The sequence below is a fragment of the Hemicordylus capensis genome, chromosome 2 (genome assembly GCF_027244095.1).
Source record: "Hemicordylus capensis ecotype Gifberg chromosome 2, rHemCap1.1.pri, whole genome shotgun sequence".
NCBI classification, from domain to species: Eukaryota; Metazoa; Chordata; class Lepidosauria; order Squamata; family Cordylidae; genus Hemicordylus; species Hemicordylus capensis.
The window spans coordinates 375,715,935-375,736,664 of record NC_069658.1 but is presented as its reverse complement, the minus strand read 5'-3'; the positions used below and the strand labels follow the sequence as shown (position 1 = coordinate 375,736,664).

At 41.4% G+C, this 20,730-nt stretch overlaps 1 protein-coding gene across 2 annotated transcripts in view; it reads left to right on the top strand.

Annotated features, from left to right (window-relative positions):
- Positions 1-20,730, top strand: part of GABRA6 (gamma-aminobutyric acid type A receptor subunit alpha6) — a 60,951-nt gene that overhangs the window by 267 nt on the left and 39,954 nt on the right. The window contains exons 2-8 of one of the 2 annotated variants that reach the window (XM_053297336.1): positions 29-168; positions 674-741; positions 3,208-3,428; positions 3,523-3,605; positions 6,579-6,722; positions 7,803-7,955; positions 18,316-18,575. In XM_053297336.1, the coding sequence (XP_053153311.1) occupies positions 29-168; positions 674-741; positions 3,208-3,428; positions 3,523-3,605; positions 6,579-6,722; positions 7,803-7,955; positions 18,316-18,575 (1,069 nt within the window). Of the gene's footprint in view, positions 1-28; positions 169-518; positions 570-673; positions 742-3,207; positions 3,429-3,522; positions 3,606-6,578; positions 6,723-7,802; positions 7,956-18,315; positions 18,576-20,730 lie in introns of those variants that run through there. The other variant, XM_053297337.1, reaches the window with a different exon arrangement.

Here is a 20,730-nt window from a genome sequence, read left to right as displayed (position 1 = left end):
CAGTGGAGCTCTCTGGTTGTATTTGCAGCTTCGACCAGGTGCTGGCGGTGGACTCTACCGCCGATGAGGGCGACCTCTACTCGGAGAACATCTCTCGGATCCTCGACAAGCTCTTGGACGGCTACGACAATAGGCTCCGACCTGGGTTTGGAGGCAGAGGCAGTCCAGGTGTCTGTCTTATTACATTTCACTCTTTTGAAGGGGAATGCCCAACTCGAGTCTTCTCTGAAGCGGTAGTAGTCCTAAAGCGTACTTGTATGGAAGTCAAACTGCAATCGTGTGCACGAGGAAACTCCATCGAACGCTTTGGGACGTAGTAGGGACGCTGCCCATGGGTGGCTCGGTTTGCCATGCCTTCCGAGCATACGCGCTCAGGCTGGGAGCGAGGGAGGGGGTGGCGGCGAGAGGAGCGAGCCCACTGATCCCAGCCCACCGTCCCCCAGGCATGCCCTGCTCGGACGCCCAAGACCTCCCAGGGCTGTCCTTTGAGTCTGCTGACAATGGTTTGCCGAGTGTGTGGGCAAGTTGCTTTGCCAACTGGCTAGCTCTGCAGTAGTGTGGTCTAAGGGGTAGGTAGACATGGCAGGGGAGGCAGAAGCCCACTCACACCACTCATCGACTGACCGCCCCCCGCCCCATGACATTCATGCAGACTTCTCCCCCTGCTTCCCAGGTGCTGTGACGGAAGTCAAGACAGACATCTACGTGACCAGCTTTGGCCCAGTATCAGACGTGGAAATGGTGAGTCTCTCCCCCCGCCACCTCCCGTCGAGTGCCATGGCGGATCGTGCCCCCTGTTCTTCTTCCCCGCCCCAAAGCCCCATGCTTGCGGGAGAGGCTGCCCTGGCCCTGTTTTCGAGGATTCATTACGGTGGCATCTGAGTGGACTGTCATTAGAGCAGATTACTCGCTTTAATCTTCTCGACAATCTCTGCCTTGCAGGGACCCGGCAATGCATTTCCCGTTGGGAATACACAGAGAAGCTGTTTGCACAGCTGATAGGCCAGGCGGGCCTCGTCGGGATTTTTTATTTCGTGTGCACGCTGGAAGGGTGGGTGGGGTGAGTTAGAAGCATCTTTCCAAATTAAATTCTTCGATCACAATGCAGCCTGACTTTTGGGGTGTGTGTGTGTTGCTGGGTGTAAAGGCAGACCACGTTGGTTTAGAGGGCATCAGCATTATAAGAAGATTGTAGGCCTTTGCACCACAATGCAGAGAATTACTTCAGAGCTCCGAGCTGGGAAAATAAACTTGTCCAAATGCACGTCAGACAAAGCGGGGAGTATTTCCTTTGCTCAGTGAAAGAGCAGATGGCAACAGGCAGTCAGTTATGGAACCAGGACTTGAGTCATCAGCATGTTGTGTGTGTTTTTAATACACAGTGTAAACCCCAATCCTCCTTCCTAGAATCATTAGGATAATTTTCGTTCTGGAACATGGACGTGATTTTTAAGGAGGTTTTTATTTTGTTTAATAAAACAAATTCTTCAGAGCATCAGTTACTGACAACCTCTAGGCTGCACTCCTACTTGCAATTCCTCCTGAAATCAATGTTGGGTAGATATGGTTTAAGCCAAGTTGGTAAAAGCAGGCATTTCAAACCTAGATCCTGGCCTTTGATGCCTTTTCTCAGCCACACAAGCCATTTTACTTTCAAAGAATCACGAAAAGTTCTTGCAAAATACACAGCAATGTGCGGAGAAATGTGGCATAAATCAATAATATCAATTTCTTAAAGGAATTTATGATGCCATAAATGTTAGTCAGGCTTTTGGGGAATGAGGATTTAAAAATAGGGGCTTTCTTGTAACCAATTTATTGATTTAGAGTTGCAGCCTACTCTCTCGAAGGAAATACAAAGAGAGAATAGTATCCACTTTGGACACTTTTCATATAAAATCCACAGAAAATGAATTTGAACTGTACAAATCCAGAGTTGAGCTTCTGTGCAATTCTTAATCATTTAAATTGGACTTGTCTTGGTCATCTAGACAGCCTTGGGAGTCCTTCCTAGGGGACCAAAAGTTGGGATATGAATTGTGAAATAATAGTAGTATATCTTTCTTTTTGTATGTATTTATCAAGTTTATTGAGTGCCCCAAACTTCTGTCTCTAGTAGTAGTAGCAATAATAAGACATTGGCTGACATCTTTTAAAAAAATAAACTAATTTTATTTTAAGTTCAGACATATATTACACTTACAATGCAAATAATTCCAAAAACTCAGACCAAATCCCCTCATATTTAGAAAAACAAGATCTCATATTGAAATAATAATGATTGTGGGCTGCTAGAGTAAGTAACCGAAGAACAGTTTTTCAATATCTGGAGGGTATTTACATTTCCAGTTTTGCAGAACAATGCATTTAGCCACCACAAAGGCCCTTGTAAGCCATTTCCATTGGTTAAGAGATATTCTGTCTATGTTAGAAGGCAATCCCAACAAAACTGAAATAAGATCAACTGGCTGTCATCTTGACTAAATGAATTGATTGAAGTCCTATTAAAATTGATAAAACAAGTTAGTCATGATGAACACCCTATTAATTTCAGTGGGATTTCTGTTGAGTAATTTAGTCAGAGTGTCAGCCACTGTGTATTGTCCTAAAGGCTCCCAGTTTACACACAGGCCAAGGACACAAGGTAAGGAAAGGAAAGATGAGGGGTAAAAGACACCCCACTCCTGCTCCCATGGCTGCCAATTAAAACAACTCCTTCCTTGCTAACCCCCAGAATCCCTTGCTTTCCCCATACGTTATTTCAAAATGAATCTTACAAACTTGCTAAATCTTCCCCCACCCACTCTCTTGGCTCTGACTCTGAGAAAGCTTTTACCCTACCACAGCCTCATTAAATCCAAATCTCTGCTAAAAACATGCCCTAAATCAATACCACATATCCCTTATAAGACATTAGTGTTGGGAGTTCTGTTTTATAAATAAAAAAATAATGTTTCTATTTGAGGGTATAGCAAATTCACTAATGTTTCACTTATTAATTTGGGAATTGCTCATCATGAAAAGTTTGTTTTTCTTCATAGTCCTTAAGTAACTACTTAAGGATAATAGGGTGAAAGTGGTTAAGGTGTGAATGAAATGTGGTTAACATGTCTGGCTTATACACCCCTCTCCCCCACCCTCAAGTAACTATTTGTTGTTTCCAAGGCAGCTGAGCCCTGATCTTTGTTTGGCTTTGTTATCTTACAGGAATATACAATGGATGTTTTCTTTCGGCAAACATGGATTGATGAGAGGTTGAAGTTTGGTGGGCCCACTGAAATACTGAGATTGAACAATTTAATGGTCAGTAAAATCTGGACACCAGACACCTTTTTTAGAAATGGAAAAAAGTCAATTGCTCATAATATGACAACTCCTAACAAACTTTTCAGGATAATGCAGAATGGCACCATTCTCTATACAATGAGGTAAGGAATCACTCTAGTTTTTTCTCTCTCTTTTCTTCTGGAGGTGATTCAGCTCAGCCTAAAATCTCCTCCCCCTCCTTTTTTTTTTTTTTAGACTTACCATTAATGCTGACTGTCCAATGCGTTTGGTAAACTTTCCTATGGATGGGCATGCTTGTCCCCTGAAGTTTGGGAGCTGTAAGTTTGCAAATAGTTCATACCTTTCAGTAGAAGCTAAGCCTTAGCCAGTAAAATACAGGAGAACCTTTTGATACACTGGAAGGATTCCTACAACCCGGAAATTTTCTGTGGTGTTGCATTGGCACCGTGGCAATGCAATATTTAATGAACCCTAGATCAAAGTTTAGATTACTAGTCTCTGTTAAATGTTGTTGGGTTGTCATGGTGCCAGCTCGACAGGTTTGAAAATTTCTGAGGCCTTGTAGTTGGAAATCAAGAGCGCACACGGCTCACAAATCTTGCATTTCCTAATTTCCCAGCCTTGTGAGAACTCACCCATTGATTCTTTTGCTCCTCCTCTCCACCTTAGGCTGTTCAGCTTGTCTTTGTACCTGCAGGAATGCTGCCATTACCTTTATAGAGAAGTATTAACTTTTCTCATTTATCTTGGTTTTGTCATATGGTCAATGTACTAGGATAAGGATAGATAGATAGACTATCAATTTAAATAGTATCGTCACATAATGTTCTATAATAATGCATTTCTTCAGAGAGGCTTTTAAGGAAAGCAGTTTGCCACACTATGATCTCTTAGTCTGGATTACTAGGACAGTTGAACATACAGTGCATTTTGATAGAGATCCTGAACTGTGGCTGACATGGTGCTTTATTAGTTTTGTAGAACAAAGGCCATCTAAGTTACAATAAACCTTACAGTCAGTGTTTTCTCTAATTGTTTTTGTCTGTGTGCGGAATGAGTTTTGTTCTGGGCAGCAGGATCAAGACAGTGTGAGTGCACATGCATTAAGAGTGGGACCTTCCTGATAAAACCTGAGCAGGATCTAAAATTAACTGAGCAGACATCAAAAAGTGTGTGAGCCTGTGCACATGCGCACGCCTTAGAGGGAACACTGCTTAAAGTGCAAAAAAAAAAAAAATAAACAAGTATTTGGTGTTTGTTGCTAATTTTTAAAGTAGCATCATTTGAATAAAGAACTGCACATACAAAGCATGATGGGAAATGTAATGTCCTCCTGCAGAGAACACCCTTCAGTAAAATACTTACAGTATATAGCAGCAGAAAGATCAGATTATATTTGAGGATTCTTCGGTCTATTTAGAACCATAGGGAACTCATGCAATAGCTGGGAAACAAATAGGTTATTGAGTAAGAAGTCTAAAAAAATAATATTAGCAAAGATCTTTACTACTTGAAAGAGCACTAAGTAGAATATGCAAATGTAAATTGTACATGTTTCCAAAATATTGCATGTCATGTGCTGCCTAGCCTTTCACTGAAGTATGTATACTTTGTCTGGCCTGATATATAAATGTATAGCATTTGCAAATGAAGCAGGGCACAAATGAAGTGTGTTCTGGTTTGTAACTAGAATTAGAATAAACCTTATTCTAAGCTCCCTGAGTTTATATGTAACAGAAAAGTGTGGTTTAGTCAAAAGTGCAAGTGGAAGCTTGCATTCTCCTCTTGCATGTGAAGGAAGAGAGGGAGCCATGGTTCATTCATGTACCGCTTAAATCCCGATTTAGCATTACATCCAAACCAGGCCATAGTGTTCACATACTTATTGGCCAAACTGGAATAGTCAGTTAGGGATAGAAGATGTCATGTTTCAAGCCTTAAGTTTAAAATACCTGCCTCATGGAAAGTGCATTAGGATGTGATGACCAGTTTGTCATGCATCTTGCTTCAGTGTTTCCTGCTCCAGCTGAAGGGTGTTTTTTTTAAAAAAACAACACCCCACCGTCTACCTTTTATGCTTTACACATTTGATTTTTATAGTTCAGATTTTGTTTTTGACATCTCCCTAACCTCTTGTTTGGTGGGGAACATATGAAGCTCCTAGCCTAGTTGAGTAGGTAAAAACTGCCCCTCACTATTCCTCTCAGAAGCAACATGGATGTCTTGCTGACATGGAAGGAGAAAAAGTTCCTAAAGATAAAAGTTCCAAAAGCCATAACAGTTCTGCCAAATAGAAGGCTTCTAGTTTTACATTTTCTATGAAAAGACTTCACACATCCTTCATTTCAGCTACAGCTACGTTTGTGTGCTGGTGACAGGGGGAAAAAGTAGAAAATATAGTGATTCTAGGCAAATGCATTTTACTGGCATCAGCAACATACAGTACTGTGGAGATAGCTAGAGAGAAATCATGAAAGTTCCATCTTGTTGGAACTATGGTAAAATAAGGCCTGAAATTGCACTACGTTTAAAATTTCTATAGCAGTAGCTGTGCTTGTTGTGGCAAAAATAGCAGAGAGCCTTATGGCATCTTAACTATTAAATATTAATATAATATTGTTAAATATTATGTTTACAAACTAAATATTTGTAAACTAGAATCCATTTCATCAGCTACATGAAGTAAATGGAATACTGACTGAATATTGTTGCTCTTCCCCATCTATAAGCCTGAAGTCCATGAGTGTGTGCCTTTAACCATGGTGTGGTGAAGTCATCTCCTTCCATTTGGAATATTGAGATGCTCAGGACTGCTCAACTTTGGCCCTCCTGCAGATGTTGGCTTTCAACTCCCATAAACCCCACCTATTGGCCGCTGTGGATTCTTTCTTTCTTTCTTTCTTTCTTTCTTTCTTTCTTTCTTTCTTTCTTTCTTTCTTTCTTTCTTTCTTTCTTTAACAAACATATTTTTATACCAGGATTATGGGAGTTATAGTCTAAAAATAGCTGGAGGGCCAAAGTTGGGCAGCTCTGCATCTGTTCAAAATAGGAAACTCCAGAAGCCAAAGTACTTCATGACCATTTTGAACCAGAGCAAACTATTCCTGAAGACATTGTTACTGAATTAAGCGGTGGGACAATTTGTTTCTGTTGACAGTACATAGAACAAGAATCACACCATCTAGTGTTTCAACAGCACCTACCTAAGGGCAGACTAGCCGCTTATTTTGACACTGAGATGTAAACCTAATCAGTATACTTAATATATATATATTCTCTCCCTCATTCAGATGCTTATCCTAAAAGTGAGATTATTTACACCTGGAAAAAGGGACCACTGTATTCAGTGGAAGTACCACAAGAATCTTCCAGTCTTCTCCAGTATGATCTTATAGGACAAACAGTATCTAGTGAAACAATTAAATCCAATACTGGTAAGTCAACAGGTGCATATGGAGTGCTATTATAAGAAAATGCCATTGAAATAACTGTGTTCTTAATGTTTCAGACTTCATTCGATATATTGCACTAGACTAAAACTGCTGGAAAAGTTCCACTGATTTCCTATCGGAGATTGATTTTCAAAATTGTCCTTTTACATGCATAGGGGTTCTTTGTTTTTGTTTTTGGCAAAGCTATATATCAAAGAGGGTACTTGTCCCAACTGCTAGTCCTGCGGACAGTGATAAGAAGCTTCTCATCATTCCTTCCAATCCCAGACTCATTCTTCTTTCTGCCACATGGCAGCTAATTTTAAGCTGGAGGGAGGATGCAGAATGAAGGGAAGTGATGCATCATGGGCCAGTATGAAGCTAGCTTCTGCTACCAAGCTTCAGAGAAAGTTTGGTTATGAAGCTAAAGCAATAAAACCAAGCTTATTTGCAAGGCTTGCAGAGCAAGTGCAGCATTAGTGACTAAGAGGCTGAACCATGCATTGTAAAGTTCCCAGTTCAAATCTGCTTTTCCCCACATGGAAAGTTGCCTCAGCCCCCGCAGCTACAATAACAAAATAATAATACTTACCTTACGGGTTGCTGTAAAGATTACAGGAAGACATGTGAAGTGCTTTGAATGCTCAAAAGTGCTATACAGATGCTAAACATTATTCAGTAGACACATCTAAAAATGCAGAATGAGGTACTGAGCACAGAACTGAGCTTCCTGAGGATATCTGTTTTCATTTTTGTTTTAAGCAAGTTTCTAGCCCATGTGGCAAGGAAATTGTGCTTCAGAGTTTGTAGGCAATGCTGGCTGAAAGCCAAGAAGACCAATCAAGCTTGAATAAAATTTCTAGCACTTGTGGGCAATGCCCCAATGACTAGGAAAACCAGAATGGTAATGCAAATATATGAAATGCTTGATTTGCATTGTGTATTCAGGTTGCAGAATCCAGCTTTTCTCTGCGCTTTTAAAATATGGAGCACACACAGCCCTGCTTATTTGTTTATTTAAAACATTCCAAGATTCTCTAATACCTGGACAAAGATAATGCTAATATACTTGTTTCCTAACAGGTGAATACGTAATAATGACTGTTTATTTCCACTTACAAAGGAAGATGGGCTACTTCATGATACAGATATATACTCCCTGCATCATGACAGTCATCCTTTCTCAGGTGTCTTTCTGGATTAATAAGGAGTCTGTTCCAGCTAGAACCGTTTTTGGTATGCAGCATAATTTATTTATTTCTATTTTTATTTATTGTTCCATTTCTCTACTGCTTTTTATTAAAATAATCCCAAAACGGTTTACAACATAATTAATACAATGCACAATTAAAATACAAATTAAAAGTTCAAATATTAAATATAAAAATAATATATCTCTATATCTTCAAACATTTAAAATCCTATATAAAACAGTAACAGAGCAGCAGCAGCAGTAAAAACTGTACTCTCATCTAAAAGCTTGGGAGGAGAGCCATGTTTTTACTTGTTTTCTAAAAACAGTGATGGAGGCTGAGGAGTGGATGCCAGCTGGAAAAGCATTCCCAAGCCTGGGGGCAATGACTGAGAAGGACCTGCCCACGTGCTCGACCGCCGAGTCTCTCTCACTGTCAGCACGTGGAGCAGAGCCCCCTCCGGTGAATCTTGTCAAATGGACAGAAACCCTGTGGGAGCAGGTGGTCCTTCAGATATCCAGGGCCCAAATCATTAAGGGCTTTGAAGATCAAAATCAGCACTTTGAATTGGACCAGGACACAAACTGGTAGCCAATACAGTTCTTTCGGAATGGCTGTAATAGGATCCCAAAGGGCAGCTCTGGATAAAATCCTAGCTGTTGCATTTTGCATTAGCTTCACTTTCCAAATATTCTTCAAGAGCAGTTCCACGTAGAGCATGTTACAGTAATCTAGCCGTGATGTGACTAAGGTGTGGGTAACTGTAGCCAGATCTGCCTTTTTGAGAAAGGGACACAGCTGGTGCACTAGCTGAAGCTCTGCAAAAGCATCCCTGGCCACTGCCTCCACCTGAGCATCCAAAAGTAGAGCCGGGTCCAGCCGTACTCCCAAGCTGCATACTTGTTCCTTCAAGGGGATTGCAACCTCATCCAGAACCAGTCGAATCCCTTCATCTGGATTGGCTCTCCTACTGACCAACAACACCTCCATCCTGTCTCGATGCAATCTCACTTTATTAGCCCACATCCAGCCCAACATGGACTCTAGCCCTTGATCAAGGTCATCCACTGCCTCCCTAGGATCAGGTGATAAGGAGAGATAGAGCTGAGTGTCATTTGCATATTGCTGAGAACTCAGTTCAAGACCCCAGATGATATTTCCCAGTGGTTTCATGTAGATGTTGAATAGCATGGGGGACAAAACTGAACCCTGTGGGACCCCACAAACCTATGGTAAAGGAGCTGAGCAGTAGTCCCCCAGCACCAGCTTCTGGACCCTTCCCCCCCAAAAGGACTGAAGCCACTCCAATCCCCATATTCGAGAGGTGCTCCAGAAGGATACCATTGACCATGGTATCCTTCTGGACAGCTGAGAGGTCCAGCAAAACTAACAGGGATGCACTCCCCCATCACACTTCTGGCGTAGGTCATCCACTAGAGCGACCAAGGCAGTTTCAGCCCCATATCCAGGACAGAAGCCAGATTGAAAGGAGTCTAGATAATCCGTATCATCCAAGACCCTCTGCAGCTGAGAAACCGCATGCACTCTATTGCCTTGCTCCAAAAGGAGAGGTTAGAAACAGGTCTGTAATTGTTCACATTGGAGTGGTGAGGGCTTTTCAGGTCAAGTGAGGGCTTTTTTAGTAGTGGTCTCACCACCACCTCCTCGAGGCATAATGGTTTCCTGCCCTCCATTAATGAAGCATTGATTATAGCCTATAATCACCTCCCCATCCCCTGACTGGCAGATTTTATTAGCCATGAAGGGCAAAAGTCTAGAGTGCATGATGTTACCCACACACTGCCCAGGATCTTGTCTACAATCCTCAGGCTGCACCAACAGAAAAGAATCCAACACAATAGGACAAGATGGTACCTGAGGCATATCTGCTGGAACTTCCAAAATCCTGGAATCCAAATTGGCATGGATGCAAGCAACTTTATCTGCAAAGTGGCATGCTAACTGGTCACAATGGGCTGTAGATGGTTCCTCCCCCATTACACATGGGGATGTGTGAAGCAATAACTTTGCTACATGAAAAAGCTCTGCTGGCCTACACTGAGCAGATACAATGTTTCTTCACCATCCCCACCGCCATAGAGTAGTCGCGAAAATGGATTCTAGCCCGTCTTTGGTCAGAATTGCCACAACACTTCCTCCAGCATCATTCCAACCATCGTCCGATTGTTTCATTGCCCTAAGTTCCTCAGAAAACTAAGGAGCAGTCTTCACCAAGCTGGAGAGGGCATTTAGGAGTGACGGTGTCAATAGCCCAGGCTGTCTCCATGTTCCAAAGATTCACCAAGGCCTTGACAGAGTCACCAGTTCTAGACACTGGAACCTCCCCAAGGGCTGTCTGGAAACTGAATGGATCCATAAGCCTCTGGGGGCAGACCATTCTAATTGGTCCACCTGCAGAGGGTAGATGGAGCAAACTAAACCTCACCAGATGATTATCTTAGTTCCAAACCACATGACATCACCACCACCATCCCAATCACTTTTCATTGCTTCTGTGTTTATTTTAGGTGAATATTCGCTTCAGGTTTCCATCTACACAGGAAAAAAGGTTACTATCTCATTCATGTAGGAGAAGAATAGCAGTTCAACTCTCATTACCAGAGCAAAACCAATTTGGGGAGAATTCAGCCAAGCAAGAGTTCTGGCGACTGTTCTTTAAGTTTGAAGAACAACCAGGATTTGTTTAGAAGTTATAAAAGGATAGGAAAGCTGAGCTTAAGGCTGAAAGGTGAGAGAGACTGGAACAAACAGTCATCTCTGGAGAGACAAAATGGAGACAAATACTGGAATAACAAAGAGGGAAAGCTCCAGCACTCTTATCCATGTCCCTAACCGCCCACCGCCCACCAGAGGTCACTATGAGACATTGCAGCTGCGAGCTGATGCTGCCAGGGTCCTAGCTCCAATACTCCTTCTCATCAGCTCATGCTGCTGTCTATAAGTCCCAAATTCTCTGTCAAAGTTTTGAAATGATCCCTGGGCAACAATTTAGCACATCTGCCACCATTTGTTCACTTGTACAATGCATCAATCTTACAAGTCTCTTTTCTTGTGCATCACACATATGATATTTTGTTTCAATGTGTTTTGTTCTAAATTTAATTTTCTCCATATATGAGATCTGGATGCAGCTTTGATTATCCTTGAACATCTCAGTGAGTTTTGGTTCATCTATGCTGAAATCTGACATTAGCTTGTGCAGCCACACCACCTCTTGACATGCTTGAGTGGCAGATGAGAGAGCATCTATTGATTGCTTGCAGCTACGCCAACTGACTGCTCCACCACTATAAAAGAATACATAACCACTGGCTGGTTATGTTTGATCCTCAGCTGTTTGATCCTCAGCCTAGTCTGCATCCATATACTACTAATTTGGGTCCACTACTAGCAGGCAACTTTAATTTTAGATGGATTGTCCTTTTAAGGTACCTGTCTGGTCTCTTTACCTCAGTCCAGTCATCTTGGCTGGGTGTGCTTACTCTCCTACTCCAGATTCCAACAGATGCAGCTATATCCAGTCTTGTTATAGCTACATATAAACGTTTTCCAATCGCTATCCTGTACTCACCATTGTCTAGTAGAAGTTCACTCTCCTCCTTCTCTTTTAGGTAATGTGTTTCCATTGGTGTACTCATTTCTTTGGCCTCTGTTACCACTGCTAACTTGTCAAAGAGGCACCTTTTAACGTGATGATTCTCTTTATTTAGCAGGGGGAGAGTAACTGGCCCTGTCCACCTCCAGCGCAGTACCTCCAGTGACTGTTGCTGGTGTCTATCTTATGTTTCTTTTTAGACTGTGAGCCCTTCAGGGACAGGGGTCCATCTTATTTGTTTGTTATTTCTTTGTGTTAACCGCCCTGAGCCATTTTTGGAAGGGTGGTATAGAAAATGAATGAATGAATGAATGTAAGTACCAAATACTCTAGCAAATCATTTATTTTCTGGTTTTGGTTAAGCAAAGAGCTTCCATCCTCTTCTTTCTCTCTCTATGTGTATCCCAAGATAGTGTGAAACAGGCCCAAGTTCTTTTACTTCTATTTCACTATTCAGGTGCTTTATTATTTCAAAGTTGTCCTCTCTATTTTCATAACACATTATCAGGTCATCAACAAAAGTAAGTATATAGGTCCATCTGTTGTCTTTGAGCCTTGAGTATGGGCAAGGGACAGCCTTTCCTTGGGTAAATCCCTCATTGACTAGCAACTGGTTTAATTTGATATTCCAGGCTCTTGCAGCCTGCTTTAGTCCATAAATACTTTTTTGCAGCATAAATACAAGTTTTTCTTTACCAGGTTCTACAAATCCTGGAGGCTGCTCCATATAAATATCTTCTTTGATGTATCCATGAAGAAATGCAGTTTTCACTTCTATGTGATCCACTTGCATTGCAATGCTTAGGAGTGTCCTTACTGAAGTGTGTTTTACAATGGGAACAAATGTCTCATCATAATCTTCTCCATATATTTGCAAGAATTCCAGCAGTTTCACTTTGTAACACTGGACATCTCCTTCTGCATTTTACTTAATTTTAAAAATCCACTTTCACCCCACAGTCTTTCTTCCCTTCGGTAGCTCTGTGAGTGTCCATGTGTTATTTTTTTGCAGTGATTCCATTTCCTCTTTCGCTGCTTCCAGTTTTGTGCTTCAGTTGCAGGTAAATTATCAGTTTCTTTCCACGTGTTTGGTTCTTGAATCCTTTCTCCATTTGCAATGTAGGAAAGTTTCTTAGGCGGAACTCCTTTATTTTGTCATGTTGAACGCCACACCCTTTGTTTGTCATCAGCATCCTGTTCTGCTGAATCGCTGCCAAGTATAAAACTTACAGTGGATCTTTCCTTTTGGTCATATTGCCTTGATTCTTTCTCCAGCTACAAACTGGGCTCTAGGTTTGGCAGTTCACTAGTGGCTGGCTTTTCATTTTCACTCAAGTATGCTACATTGCATATTTTAATTTTCTGTGGAAAGATATAATATCCTATATTCTTTACATCCTATGGAATAGCCAACAAATATTCCTTCCTCAGATCTACAGTTGAGTTTGGTTCTTTTGGCTTTTAGCATATAGGTGTATGTTTTAGATCCAAACTTATATGCCTCAAAGTGGGCTTGTTGCCAAGCCATAATTCATGTGGCATTGTTCCTGTGGCCTTGGTGGCAATCTGTTTTGCAGGTAAGTAGCAGTCATCACTACCCCTCCCCCAAATTTAGTAGCCAAACCAGCATCTACAAGCATTCATCTTCTCATTTCCATATGGGAAAGGTTCTTTCTTTTGGCCACTCCATTTTTCTCTGGAGTATAAGGAAGAGTTTTTTTGGTGTTCAGTGCCCTTTAGGAATCTTATGACATCATTCCCAGTGTATTTGCCACCATTGTAAGTGTGGAGGATATGTTGCTTTCTCCCAAACTTGTTGCTTGCTCTTGCAACATATTCTTTTAGTTTTTCTAGTACTTGTCCCTTTTCACTTAATAGGCATGCATATGTGTATCTAGAATAGTCATCAATGAAAATAAGAACATATTTATTTATTCCTGATGCATAGGTCCACAAACACCACTATGAATCAGATCCAAGGGATACTGTGTTTCTCTTCCTTTGTGTGGAAGAAAAGCAGGCCGTGTTGCTTTTGATCTTATACAGCATGCACTCTTTGATTCAATGCTGCAGGGGGCTATTTTTAGACCCTTTACAAAATCCAACTTTTCAGCCTGACATATCATTTTGGCATCTCTATGGCTTAACCTTCTGTGCCACAAATTCAGGCATCCTTTGTGTGTGCATCCCTCTGCAGTTTTGGCCTTTTCAGTCACACATTCTGCTTCAAACAATCCATTCTCTTGTTAAACTGCTTTCATAAGCAGTTTCCTGTTTATGAGTAATTTTTATGAGTAACATTACTGTTACTCATTTCTGTTTATGAGTAATGAAACAGTGCCTTCCTTTAAATTTTACTTCATAGCCCCTTTCTGTACCATATTTTACAGACATCAGACTTGTTTCTAGAGTAGGCACATGCAAAGCTTCTTCAATTGTTAAACCCATGATTTCTCCTATCTCCAGTTTGCAGAGTGACTGTGCAGATCCTTTCCCTTTTGCATACCTCAGTTTTCCATCTGCCAAGTATATAGGGATTTTCCAACTCATAACTAGGTTTATAAATCTCTCTTTTTCTTTAATCAGATTGCTTATAGCACCTGAGTCAATGCAAATGCTGCATTTCTCAGACTTGGTTTCCAAATCTTTATCTGTTCTTGCAAGGTATATCCTTTGCTTATTAACTTTAGTCCCGGATTGCTTGAAAGTTCTGTACTCTGTGTTCCCAGATGATTCACTGTCTTTGCAACTTTGTTCTGCTTGCCATTTGTCTGCAAACTCTTTATTCTAGGGACACATTCTGCAAGTGTTTGGGGCTTCCACAAATAAAGCATTTCTTATTTCTATGCAAAGTTCTGAATGTATTTTCTTCACTTTCATTTTCTTGCTTATCATCCCTTCTGCACAAATCAAAGTCGTCTAGCTGGTTAATTACAAACTGTAAGTCTGCGTCTTCCTTGACTTCCAAGGCACTAGTTGCACTATCAGAGTAGTGTGGCAAACTATTCAACAGCAATCCTATTAAAACTGCATCTGGCACGAATAGTTCTTGAGCTTGCAGTTGCCTAGATATTTCTAACATTTCATTTATGTGCTTCGACAGACTTTCTCCTTCTCCAAGTCTTTTATTGCTCCATATTATTACTAGATGCACTTTGTAAACCACAGACTTCTTTGTATATAGTTCCTTCAGAGTGCCCCACATCTTCTTTGCATTTTCTTTGTTTATTAGATGCACTAAGATTGGGTCACTCACCACCAAGCAAATCATTCCTGATGCCTTTTCATCTGCTCTGTCCAATTCTTTCTGCTCCTTTCCTGCATCTGTATGATGCTGTGTGTGCAGAACACTGCCAAGTCCATGACTCTTGAGGTGCATCTCCATCTTGAAAGGCCAGAGCTCGTACTTGGGACCTTGCAACTTTTCAATCATCTGGAATCCTTGTGCTGTCCCCATTTTTAAAGCTTTTCTCTTTGCTTTGCTTTTTATTTAACTCTCTAGGCTTTTCTCTTTTATTTATTGGCTTCTGGGCCTCATAACCTTTTTGTAGGATAAGTATGGCAGTTCAATTCCCATTAGCAGAGTAAAGCCAGTTTGGGGAGAAATTGACCAAGCAAGATGTCTGGGGACAGTTCTTTAAGTTTGAAGAACAACAAGGATTTATTTAAATAAAAAGTTACAAACAAATGTGAAAAAGCCTGCAGCTTAATTTCAGCTGTAGCTCATGGCTGAAAAGAGAGAGACCAAAACAAACAGCCATCTCTGAGAGACAAAATGGAGATGAACACTGGAAGAACAAAGAAGGGAGGATTCCAGCACTTTTATCCATGATCCTACCCCCCCACCCCCAGTGGTCACTATGAGACATTGCAGCTGAGAGCTGATGCTTCTAAGGTCATAGCTCCAACAATTTAGACATACATTCCATGCATTATTACTATCATTGTTGTGCTTGGGGTGAACAAAGAGTCTGTTCTGGTGAGAACTGTGGCTGGTATTCCTGATTTTCCTCTCATGAGATTCATTCACTCACTGTGTTGTACTGCTAGTGTAGTCTGATGGAGAATAACATTTTTTAAAAAAAATTAAATAAAGGTTGACAAACAATGTGTTTTGGAGTTTTCCCCCCATTAAATAAATAAATTATTAATTGTATATATGTTTAGGATTGTTCATGAATTCATCCATGTAAAAAAGAATGTGCTGTGGTGGAAGGGAATGGAATTGTGCCCAGTGGCCTTGCCTCCACAATTCATCTGAACCTGTGTACTGTTCACAGATTCAGGCAAATGCCAGTCACCCCACCCCAATCTCTACATGAATGAATGTATGAACAGCAGGGACATAGTAAGGTTGGAGTGGGCACTGGGACTACATTGGAAAAGGGCCCCCCTGACACTGGCCACACTCCTTGATTCTGATGTGTTAGTGTCAGGGGGCATTTGCAGCTTTGGGGCACAAATAAGCTCTTTGTCAGCCTCTCCCAGCCAATTTGGACTTCAGGCTTTGGCAGTTCTAGCAGATGTGCCTCGGGTACTATCTGATCCATTTGTGTTGGATTATTTTTGGTTGGTGCAGCCTGAGGATTGTGGACAAGATCCTGGGCAATGTGTGGGCAATGTCATGCGCTCCAGGCCCTTGCCCTGCTTGATTAATAAAATCTGCCAGGCAGGGTACAGGCAGGTGGTTAGAGGCCATAATCGACTGGGTGCTTCCTTTCTCTCCCCTACTCCATGCAAGAGAGAGAGGAAGCACCCAGCTGCTAGTGCTTGAGTGATGCACTCGCTGGCTGAGAGAGGCTGACAGGCAGCAAGTTTATGTTCTGATGCCAGCATGCCCCTTGTGCTGACATCTGGAGTATGCTGATATACTAGCATCAGGGGGTGTGGCTTGCATTGAGCCACAAACATACTGCCTGTTGTGACTGGGAGTATTTGACCCACCCACCCCCACTCAGTGGTGGCTGTGCCGTTGATGAACAGGGCTTTGTAGACTACTGTAATGATCTCTATGTGGGCCGCCCCTGAAGACAGTTAAGAACTTTCAGGATTCTGCTGCTTGTTTATTAACAGGTATGTGTGGGTACAGTCATCCCTATTTTAAGACGTCTACACTGTCAGTTTCTGGGCCCAATTCAAGGTGCTGGATTTACCTTTTAAAGCCCTAAATGGTCTAGGTCCTGATTATCTCAGGGAACCCCTCCTGTGTGACCTTCCCAAATTTTAAGATAAACTAATGAATCCCTGCAATAGGTTGCATCTTATTTGGGGTGCAGATTGGACTTCATGAAAAACAGGGCTTTTTTGTGGCAGTCCTAGAGCTTGAGAATGCTCTTGCAGGTGAGATTTGTATGTATGCCTCCTGCCTGTTATTTTTGTAGAGTCAAATCAATTCATTTCTTTTGAGCATTGCCTTTCAAAAGTTGGCTTGAGATCTTTTGCTCTACCAACTAGCTTTTTTTAGCTGTATTAGTTTTTTAAAAATTATTAAATTGCTTAAATGTAATCCATTTTTGTATGATTTGTGGTTTTTCCCCCTGTACAACTTTGGGATTGATATATTGATGAAGCAGCAAAAAATATATAAAACCTAATCAATTCCTGGCTAAAAATTTGATGCTCTCTTCTGTTGAGATTTCTGGTTGACTTGACCCAATATCATATAAGGCAGCCTCTTAGACAAGGAGGCACTCCTTTAGTAGGAATCTCTTGGCACCTGATAAAGTTTTCTGCTTCTTTCTTTAATGACTTGCGTTTTGGGTGGTATACAAATATGCTAAATAAATAAAGAATAAAACTAATGTCAGGAGAACAGGTGGCCTCATGTTTGAAAGATGCTTTGCTAGAAACCCTGCTACTGGGTCCTGTACAATTGAAATATCTAATTTAGAGAGGTCCATTCCTCACAAATATTGACAAATACATGGCTGGTCAGGAAATTAAGACTGAAGGGCTACACACTTTTACCTGAAAGTAAGCCCCTTTGAACACAGGATTACTTTACACATGTATTGGACTTGGCTACATGGCTGCAATCCCAAGCATATCTACTTGGAGAGGAGTCCCATTGAATCAATGGAAGCAACTTCAAAATGGTAATAAATGAACTTGAGCTGAGGCTGGGAATGAGTTTTATTGAGCAGTGGGAATTATTCCTAGGAAATCTACTTCAGTTCTGATTGCAAGGCTGCAATTTTAAGTACACAGACTTAGGCATAAGTGTCATTGGATTTAGACTTCTCAGTAAAGATGCTTAGGGAGATCATGTTGTACAATCCAGTCTGGAGGTTACCTGCCCCGAGGCTTTGGAATGCGCTCCCTAGTGAAATAAGAGTCTCTCCATCTCTGACAGCTTTTTAAAAAGTCTTTAAAGATGCATCTATTCACCCAGGCTGTTGATTAATATTGTTTTAATGCTGTTTTAAAATATTGTTTTAAAAATTTTAAATTGTTGTAATGTTTTAAACTTTTTGTTTCTGTTTTAACTAATGTTTTACTTCCTGTTTTTATTTTGTTGTAAACTGCCCAGAGCCATAAGTTTTGGGTGGTATAAAAATATGGTAAATAAAAATAAATAAATTGCTATCCTCTGTATGCTTACCTAGAAGTACCCATTGACTTGGAAGTAAACCCTCTAGGTTTAGGATCAGGCTGTAAATCAGTTAATCGAACTGAAAGGTACATGACAGTTATACAAAAAGATGTTTGTGTGAGCATTAGTTTGCCAGTTACAAAAGGTTATGCACAGAGGCCTAACGTCTTCTTTGTTGCCCTTTTATTTTTCCAGGCATTACTACTGTCCTAACAATGACCACGTTGAGCATCAGTGCTCGCCACTCTTTGCCCAAGGTGTCTTATGCTACTGCCATGGATTGGTTCATCGCTGTGTGCTTTGCCTTTGTCTTCTCTGCACTCATTGAGTTTGCAGCTGTCAACTACTTTACCAATCTTCAGACTCAGAGAGCAATGAGGAAGGCAGCCAGGGCAGCCGCACTAGCAGCCGCACTCTCAGCAGCTACCGTACCGGCGGAGGACGAGATAGTCTCGGTAATTGCTCACATTTCTGATAATAAGCATTGTATAGGAAGAGACAGCCAAAGTAGTGAATGCCAAACAACTGAACAATATTGAAGTGATCTTAGTGTGGAAGAGATTACATAACTAATACATACCAATTCAGCAGTCGAGTAAATGGTTCCCCAAACATCTAGCAGTGAAAGTGCAGGGATTTTTAAAATGGACAGTTAAGATCTCATTCCATTTTATCAGATTATTATTTTTCAACTTTTCAGAATTTCATGCAAAAGAATACTGTAAACTATGATGGTTTCATAGGCATATTCTTGGGCACTACGAACTGTGTCACAGCCATGGAAACACTGCAGAATATTCTTCAAAGTAATGTGCATTGGCCAGATATTCTTGGATCAATGTGTGTAACTGGCATTCTATAAGTGGGTCATGTGGGAGAAAGGGGAATTACACTTTCTGTAAACTTGGCTTCTTCACAAAGGCTTGGCTGTGTTATAGGCAGCCCAGCCAAAGGGATGGAAGCTCACTGGGGCAAGGGTGCCCAGCTCATGAGTTATTCAGGTGCTTTATTTCATAGAAAGAAGAGATGTTACGCTGATGATTTCAGCTATTCCTCATAATAGAAATACAACTGAAGAATTACTTAACATCCATAGCAATATGAGAGAGCCATAGGGCCAGGTCATCCTCTCCTTGCTTCCAAAACACCTGCTGGTTCAGAGACTCATGATGGCCACATATTTTGTTTCTCACTCCCTGCAATACTTTCCCACTATTGCACCACCTCATAGCCTACTTCCTTTTATCTAGGCTAATCAGATGCAAAACAGGACAGGGCTACTGAACCTTCTGGCATCCTCTCTTCTACAGAAGTATTTCAGTAAGAGTAAGTTGACCAAATGCAGAAGAGGACAGGAGACCAAGCCTCTGGGATCTTTGTCTGTATCTAGTGAGCCTGATACATAAGTACAGGGAAACCTCATTATCCGCGTATCCGTGGTTGGGTAAAAGACACCCAACTTCAGCATACGCAGGGTGGGGGGAGGGGGGCTTGTGTATCCAGGGGTCAGAGGTGGCTAGAAATGACCACAGAGGTCATTTTTGACAGCCATTTAGTTTCCGAGAGCCACAAAATGGCTCCTTTAAAAAAAAAAGGCAAATTTTGGCTGATTTTCAGGCATTCCAGGGGCACAGCACAATGCTGAGGAGCAGCAAAGCGTGGTAAAGAGCTGCCCCCGTGTTCTCCTCCAATGTGGCTGGAAATCGGCATTTTTTCACTTTTCCCCAGCGACCAGGTACCTAACCCCCAATTCCCCATTGAAACAATGCTTCGATATTCATGGTTTCCATATCTGTGGTACAACTGCAGAACAGAACTCCCCTGAATATCGAGATTCTCCTGTACCATTTTGGAGAACTGAGCTGGGCACCAAGTATATAAAGCAGTCAGAAGGCACTGTAGAGAAAGCTCTCCAATTCTGATCATTTTTGGTACCTTTTCTGAACCTATTCAAGCTCAATGATAGCCTTTTTGAAATACATAATATTCAAAATGTGGCAATATAATTTCTTTTCCGATATCCACACGTAGAGAGGGAGGGAACCTACACTTGTTCGGTATAATAGATTGAAAAAGCCCCTGCATGTACAGCTGTGTAATGGAGGGCTTTCTCCCATGAAATCAGCAATACAGGGAAACCTCAGTATTCGTGGGTTCCGTTCCCCAACATTGCTGTGGATAAGGAAAACGCTAATACTGGATCATTGAAGTCAATGTAATCATGGGGATGAGATTCCTGGAGGTTGGGAAACCACTTTAAAAATGGGACAAAATGGGGGGGGCATGAAATAAAGTGCTCTACCATAGTCCGCAGGCCTTCATCAATCCCCCAAAGTAACAAAATCTATCTCCCCTGCAAAAAAATAAATCACAATATTTAGACTTTTTTTTTTTAACAAAATGAGCCACAAAATGGCTCCTGATTCACAAAATGGCAGCTGGAAATGACCTCTCCAATCCACGGATGTACAGATTTAACCCTTTTTTGCTGGCCTTTCCTCGCATATCCTGAGGTCGGGTGCCAATTACCCAACTGCAGATATGTGTTTGTAATGAGGTCTGCCTGTGCTGCTTTTCAGGGTGGGAAAAGTATTTGACATATACAGTAGT